The following is a 7,209-nucleotide window of genomic DNA, read 5'->3' as shown; positions in this document are numbered from 1 at the left end:
TTAAATGGATAATGAATGGATTAAAAAAAAAGTTTTTTCTTGTGTTTGGCACTGAGAAACACATCCTGCAATTAGTGTATTATTATATAATTTAAACATATTACATGCAATCAGAATCAGAAAGAGCTTTATTGCTTTTATTGCCTTTCCTGTTTTTGCCACTGTTAAACTCTTTTAATAGCCTAACTTATGGAGAGGCACATCTGCTCCTCCTCCCCGACTGTGTTTCCACGTCACTAAAGCTCCCTGCACCGTTATGTCATTAGCATAGGGAGTGGACTATAAATGCAAGCCGAATCTCTGCACTGGTCTCGGTTGGTCTGGACAGGTTGAGGTTCTGAGAGTAGACGTTGATATCAGAAATAACCCAGAATTAAAGGATTACAATGTCCAGTCGGACAAGCACATCTTCTTATAAAAGGATGTTCGGTGGGGAGCGACAAGCGATGGTTCGGTCCACTTACTCCAGCCGGCAGTACAGCAGCCCTGGGCGCACAACCTCTCGCGTGTCCTACAGCAGCGCGTCCTCCGCGTCTCCATCCCTCTACATGAGCAAGAGCGCGAGGGTGCGCACCAGACTCGCCACCGAGACGCTGGATTTCGGGCTCGCCGATGCCATCAACACCGAGTTCAAAGCCAACCGAACCAATGAGAAAGCAGAGATGCAACATCTCAACGACAGGTTTGCCAGTTACATAGAGAAAGTGAGATTTCTGGAGCAGCAGAATAAGATCTTGACCGCGGAGCTGGAGCAGATGCGGGGCAAAGGCTCGTCCCGGGTCGGTGATCTGTACGAGGATGAGATGAGAGAACTGAGGCGACAAGTGGACCAGCTCATCAACGAGAAGGCCTCAGTGGAGGTGGACCGGGACAATCTGGGAGAGAACATCGAGCGTCTCAGACAGAAGTATGTCCAAACATTGTCCAACAGAAACGGCTATGAGTGTAAAATAATATTACATATCTGCCAGGTGCACATGCATAAGTTTATTATTATTATTATTATTATTATTATTATTATTATTATTATTATTATTATTAGTATTATTGCAAACAATTGGTTTAAAAATCATATTATTGTCATTTCGTATAAGAAAAGTGCATTCATAAATGCGTTTTAACGGTACCTTTATATATAACAATATCAAAACAATGTTTTATGTATAAGATGATTTGGAGTGCCTAATGTCATTTAAAAACTGTTATACACACACATGTATATAAAATTAATATATCAATATATACCGAGATTTGAATTTACTGAAAAGTGTAAATATCCTGACTTTATTTTTGTTAGTGTAACCTAAGATAGGTTGTTTTAGTCGTATTTAATAATATTTTGACTTAATTATTTATTATTATTTTTAAATAAAACCAAAATATGAACTGTATAAACTGTATTTTAATGATGCAACTCTTTTTATAGTCTTATAAAATATTTATTTTAAATAAAATATTTAGTAAAGTAACCATTTTTACCTGACCTTTTAAATGACAAAAAGTTGATTCAGACAGTCATATAAAATTAGACTTACAACTTAAATAAACCCTTTTTGTTTGTTTTTTATTCTGTAAGATGGTTCTTGTTGAATTTTTGTATTATAGGACAAAGCTCTTCTTTATGTGTTTTTCTCTTTAAAACCAACCAATTATTTGTGTAGTTTTTCGATACAGCAAAAGAGAAGAAATTATATATATGAGATGTGTGTTAGAGTGTGTTTAGCTGTGTTGTGTTTTACAGTGTGTGGCTGTGCTTAAATATTAATATCATTTTCAGACTTCAAGAAGAGATGCTTCAGAGGGAAGATGCGGAGAACAGCCTTCGGAGCTTCAGACAGGTACATTGTTGTGTGTTCAGAGAATCATTTTTATATGTATTCTGCTGTTTGACTGAGTGCTACCTAAACCACAATTTTAATGTTATCAATTAGCGTTCAAGTCAGTTTCCATAATCAGAAGGTCAGAGCAGACCTGGTCAAGCTGCCCTCTTATCCGGCATCAGATTTAGACATGCAACTGAAAAGAGAGCTTTGTCTGAGAGCAGGCTGGGCATTCATGACAAAGCAAACTGTTGTATGAGTGGGAGGGGTCAGTGTTAACCATTGGACAGTTGGCTGCAGAGAAGAGGATGTGTGTGTGTGTGTGTGCGTGTTTTAAAAGGTGCTACCACCAGCTGCAGCACTACAGCCATTTAGCAGCAGGCAAGCTATTGTCATTTAATTTGGTCAGGAATCGCTTAAAACATTTTACATAAAGTACCATTCAAAAGTTTGGGGTCTTTTTTTTTACTTTTAAATAAATTAATGCTTTAGTTAATACAACTGCATGGGAAAAAACATTTATAATGGTACAAAATAAATGCAGTTCTGTCCATCAAATAATCCAAAAATCCATGCATCGTGGTTTGCACAAACATATTGAGCACCACAACTGTTTTTAACACTGATAATAACAAGAAATGTTACCTGTGCAGCAAATCAGCATATTAGAATAATTTCTGAAGGATCATTTGACACGGAAAATTTGGAGCAATGATGCTGAAAATTCAGCTTTTCATGACAGGAAAAAATTACATTTTAAAATATATTAAAATAGAAAACTTTTTAATTTTTTTAAATGTAATAGTATCTCATAATATTATTGTATTTTCAATCAAATTAATGCATTAAACATTAAAATAAAAAGACCCCAAACTTATGACCTGTACAATGTGATTGTTTAAGTGCAAAGGAATAGAAGAATGAGAAAAGAACCTGTGTAGAATTCACATGAAACACAAATGGAAGTTCAAAACAACATTTTTGGGAGAAACGTCTCCTAGGTTCACACAAATAGAGCTGATGAACATTTTATGTGTGTTATACACCCACAGGATGTTGATAACGCCTCCCTGGCTCGTCTGGACCTGGAGAGAAAGGTGGAGTCCTTGCAAGAAGAGATTGCTTTCTTGAAGAAACTTCATGATGAGGTACTGAACCACCAGATCTCGAGTGTTTCTCATCGATAGCATTAACATTCAATGCAAAAGGCAACTTTCACAGATTTTACTCCTGAGAAAAATTGTCAGGACTTGCAATCAAAAATGAGATATTTTAATAGTAGTTCTAGGAGAAACATCTAATACAAAGCTGATGAAGTCCTGAGCCATAAAAGAGTAGCTCTGAACAATAAAGTGAATACAATTTTGTTTCATTCAACCATTCTTCTCACAGTTGTGGTTTTCTGGCTGACTGACTCTTTTGTTGGGCTGGTTAATATCAGGGGATAGTCAGGCATGTGTGACTTGCTGCCACAGTGATTAAATGGGTCGTGGAATAGGGCATGATTCCAAGAGAACAAAGCGCAGACATTGTTTCCGGATCAGGAAGTACATTAGTTCAGGGCTAATGAACTATTACTATTGTATGTCAGAAGAGATTCGTTCTGTTTGCATTCAAATAAAAAACCAAAAAAATACTACACGATTTTTATATACTACCAGTCGATAGCTGGGGTCAGTCAGATATTCTTTTGAAAGAAATTAATACTTTTATTTAGCAAGGATGCATTAAATAAATAAAACATGGCCAAAAATACTTTTATAATGTAACAAAAGATTTTTCTTTCCATAGAAAAATTAAGCAGCACAACTGTTTTCAAACGTATGATAATAAATGTTACTAATAAATGTTGAGCTGCAAATTAGCATATCAGAAAATTTTCTGAAGGATCATTTGATCAAATAAATGCAGCCTTGATGAGCATTAATGAGATCTTACTGACCCTCAAACTTTTGAACATCAGTGTACAATGGTTTTCAGAATGGGTCCCAAACTGTGCATTTGGATTGTTAAAGTCATCTTTTCCAACATCTCCGCAGGAACTTGCCGAACTGCAGATGCAGATCCAGGAACGGCATGTGCAGATTGATATGGAAGTGGCCAAACCTGACCTCACCGCTGCCCTGAGAGATGTCCGACAGCAGTACGAGACTCTGGCTTCCAGGAACCTCCAGGAGTCTGAGGAATGGTACAAATCCAAGGTCAGTTTCTCATAATAAAACACAGAATTATAATAAATAAATATGCATATCATCTTTTCAAAAAAAAAAGGGGGGGGGGGGTTCCCATATTCAATATCTTGTCAAAAAAACACCACGTGTTGGGCCAGTTTCTTAACACCAATACATCTGATAAGAATCTGAGCTGCTATGAAAAATCTGCAATATATGTTATTTTTATTTCTCCAAGAGATATTTAAACCCAATTAAAACCCAAGATAGAATTGATAAACTTACAAGAAACACCAGTTAGAACTCAGTTAAACTACAAATGAACAATGAAACATGATCTGACCTGGTGAGACTGTGAGATGTTTGAGGAAGGAGTCTTACTCAGTTTAGGATCAACTCCTTAAGACATGGCAGATAGTGGACGTAGAGGATTGTGTGGATTCCTCTGTCATGGTATTGATCATCCTAATGGACCAATTGATCCATTTAACCTAGATCTTCAAACATGAAACTAGCACAGTCAACAGAAAACAAAAGCCAGAGAGGCAGATGGCACTTTCTCTTTGTCTTAAACTTTCTCTTTTTTTTTTTTTTTTTTTTTCTTTTAAGTTCGCTGACCTGTCCGAAGCTGCTGCCCGTAACAGTGAAGCGGTCCGTCTGGCCAAGCATGAAGCCAATGACTATCGCCGCCAGCTTCAATCTCTCACCTGCGACTTAGAAGCTCTTAGGGGAACTGTAAGTACTGGAGAAAATTATATTAGCTTCGGTGTTATTTTATTATATCATTGCAATACTATTATAGTTTTTTTATGTATTTAATTTAAGTATTTTTATATATATATATGTCTATATAGTTTTACATATGATTTTTATTTAATTTTTAGTTATTATAGTGCATCAAGTTAAATGTGATGTACTAAAATGTTTCATATTTTAAAATGAAATGTATTTTAATATTTCATTTTTTTTTCAGTTAACAGATTTTATTATGAGTAACATTTATTTTATTATTTTTTGTTTGTTTGTTTTAGTTAACTTTAATAACCCTTATTAGCATTTATAAAAAAAAAAATATATATTATGGCTGCTTAAATTAAAAATGATGGGATCCATCTTTTCAGAATGAGTCCCTGGAGCGTCAGATGAGAGAGATGGAAGATAACTTTTCCATCGAGGCATCTGGGTACCAGGACACCATTGTTCGTCTAGAGGATGACATCCGCAACACAAAGGATGAGATGGCACGTCATCTCCGTGAATACCAGAATCTGCTGAATGTTAAAATGGCCCTGGATATTGAGATCGCCACCTACAGGAATCTCCTGGAAGGGGAAGAATACAGGTGAACTTTTGCTTTTGCAAATATATTTTCTCTGTTTTGGGATTTTTATCTTTTCTGTAATGGTGCATTCAGCATGGACACCTAGTGGATAAATGCAGCTTCATGAAAAAGTAACAGTTTTTGGTTACTGGCTATGCTATTAACTAGCAGTACTATTTTAGTATGTTGTATGTTCTATAATATTTTTTAATTAATAATGTAAATTAGCTTTGCATTTATTTTTTTAAATGTAATTTAAAAAAAAATGTTGTTCTATATTTAAGTGTAATTTATTTAATATTTATATTTTATTTTAGCTTTATTTTATTTGTATTTAATTTTTTGTCAATATTATTATTAACTAAAACTATTTAAAATATTTTCAACCCTGCTAAATAGACATTAGCTTATAATAAATCAAATTAATTAATAAAATAAAGCAAATAATATTGAGCTGTTCACTTCAATGTGACAACTTACCAATAAATTTTTTAAATAAATCATAAATATGTTTTTGACTTGACTTTTGGCTTTATGCATTATTTCTGTCTTTTTTTCTTTCTAGAATCACCACACCATTTCCCAACCTTTCATCACTATCCCTACGAGGTACAGTATATTTTAGTTCATAAATATTGTGAACAGTGGGGAAAAAAGGCTAAATGCAAATAATGTATTATAATTACAACAATGTATAGATTAATAATTATGACAGTAAAATAAATAGGCTTATCAATTTCTAAAACAGAGATGAAAATGCGTCCCATATTTTGTTTTAAAATAGCATTAATTAAATAAAATCAAATACATGTTTACTTGCAGAGGAAATAGATATGGCACAAAACCATTGAAATTCAAAATGCATTCAGTAACCAACATTTAGAGTTTTCCAATTTAGCACATTTTAATAGCTTTTTTATATATTTGGACCTATGCAGTTTAGTAGCAATGTTTTGGTTAAATAAACTATATATAAAAAAAAAACCCATTGAAAACAATTAGAGGCTTCTCTCCGTCTTACTCTGTTGATGTTATTCATATTTTGACCGCAGAGTCCATGAAGGAAATCAGACCTGCGATGGACAGCCTATCAAAGAAAGTGGTGATAAAGACCATCGAGACCAGAGATGGACATGTGAGTGCCATGAAAAGTCTTTACAAAAAAGTATTTACATAACATAAGTTTTTATATGAAAATGAAGACCTTTTGACCTCTTGACCTTTTATCCACTGCAGATAATTAACCAGTCGACCCAAAAAGACAATCTGGAATGAGCTGCATGTGAACCTGTGACCAGTAGGCGCAGTAGAGAGCTGAAGATCCACGCTGGAGTAAAACGAGGAAGAATGAAGATCTTCTATCTGTTAAGAGAGTGAGAGAAAAAAAGAAAAACAGCTTTAAAGTGCCTTTTTTGCAGTGCCACATTAGAGCATTAGAGTCTGTTGATAGAGCTGTATTAGACCTTAAAAGTTAATTTAGGCCACTGAGTAAACAAGCTTTATCCAGGTTCATGTTTACCACTATGTCTGTAGTTTACACTGTTGAAGACCACAGCAATACTGCTACACCTTTTCCTGTTTTGTAAAATAATTGCAAATGACCAAAAACCTGATGGACTTTCCAAATTACCACAAATTCAATAAACCTTTTAAAGAATAATCAGATTCCTTTTTTTTCATGAAAAGCATTCGTCATTCATTTCTTGTTACCTTGCAAAATAAGCTAAACATCTAAAGGGGCCTTTTTCTAATTCTTCTCTAGCTGTTGCAGAGTAAAATCTTCTACGTCATTAAAATAAACAGATTAGCGGGAGATATCCGGGCAATGAGCAACACAAGAACATTTCTATGATTTGATTAAAGGTAATTTCTTGAACGCAACCATTAGCCCTAATGG

At 34.6% G+C, this 7,209-nt stretch overlaps 1 protein-coding gene across 1 annotated transcript; it reads left to right on the top strand.

Annotated features, from left to right (window-relative positions):
• The first annotated feature begins 295 nt into the window (after positions 1-295).
• Positions 296-6,972, top strand: LOC127946615 (vimentin beta). The gene is made up of 9 exons (XM_052543311.1): positions 296-907; positions 1,778-1,838; positions 2,873-2,968; positions 3,860-4,021; positions 4,601-4,726; positions 5,113-5,333; positions 5,878-5,921; positions 6,365-6,447; positions 6,549-6,972. The coding sequence occupies exons 1-9, from the start codon at positions 387-389 to the stop codon at positions 6,585-6,587; spliced, it is 1,353 nt and encodes a 450-aa protein (XP_052399271.1). The 5' UTR covers positions 296-386; the 3' UTR covers positions 6,588-6,972.
• The last annotated feature ends 237 nt before the right edge of the window (positions 6,973-7,209 follow it).

The sequence above is a fragment of the Carassius gibelio genome, chromosome A24 (assembly GCF_023724105.1).
Source record: "Carassius gibelio isolate Cgi1373 ecotype wild population from Czech Republic chromosome A24, carGib1.2-hapl.c, whole genome shotgun sequence".
NCBI classification, from domain to species: domain Eukaryota; kingdom Metazoa; phylum Chordata; class Actinopteri; order Cypriniformes; family Cyprinidae; genus Carassius; species Carassius gibelio.
Note: the sequence above shows the minus strand (reverse complement) of the source record. Positions and strands in the feature narration are given on the sequence as shown.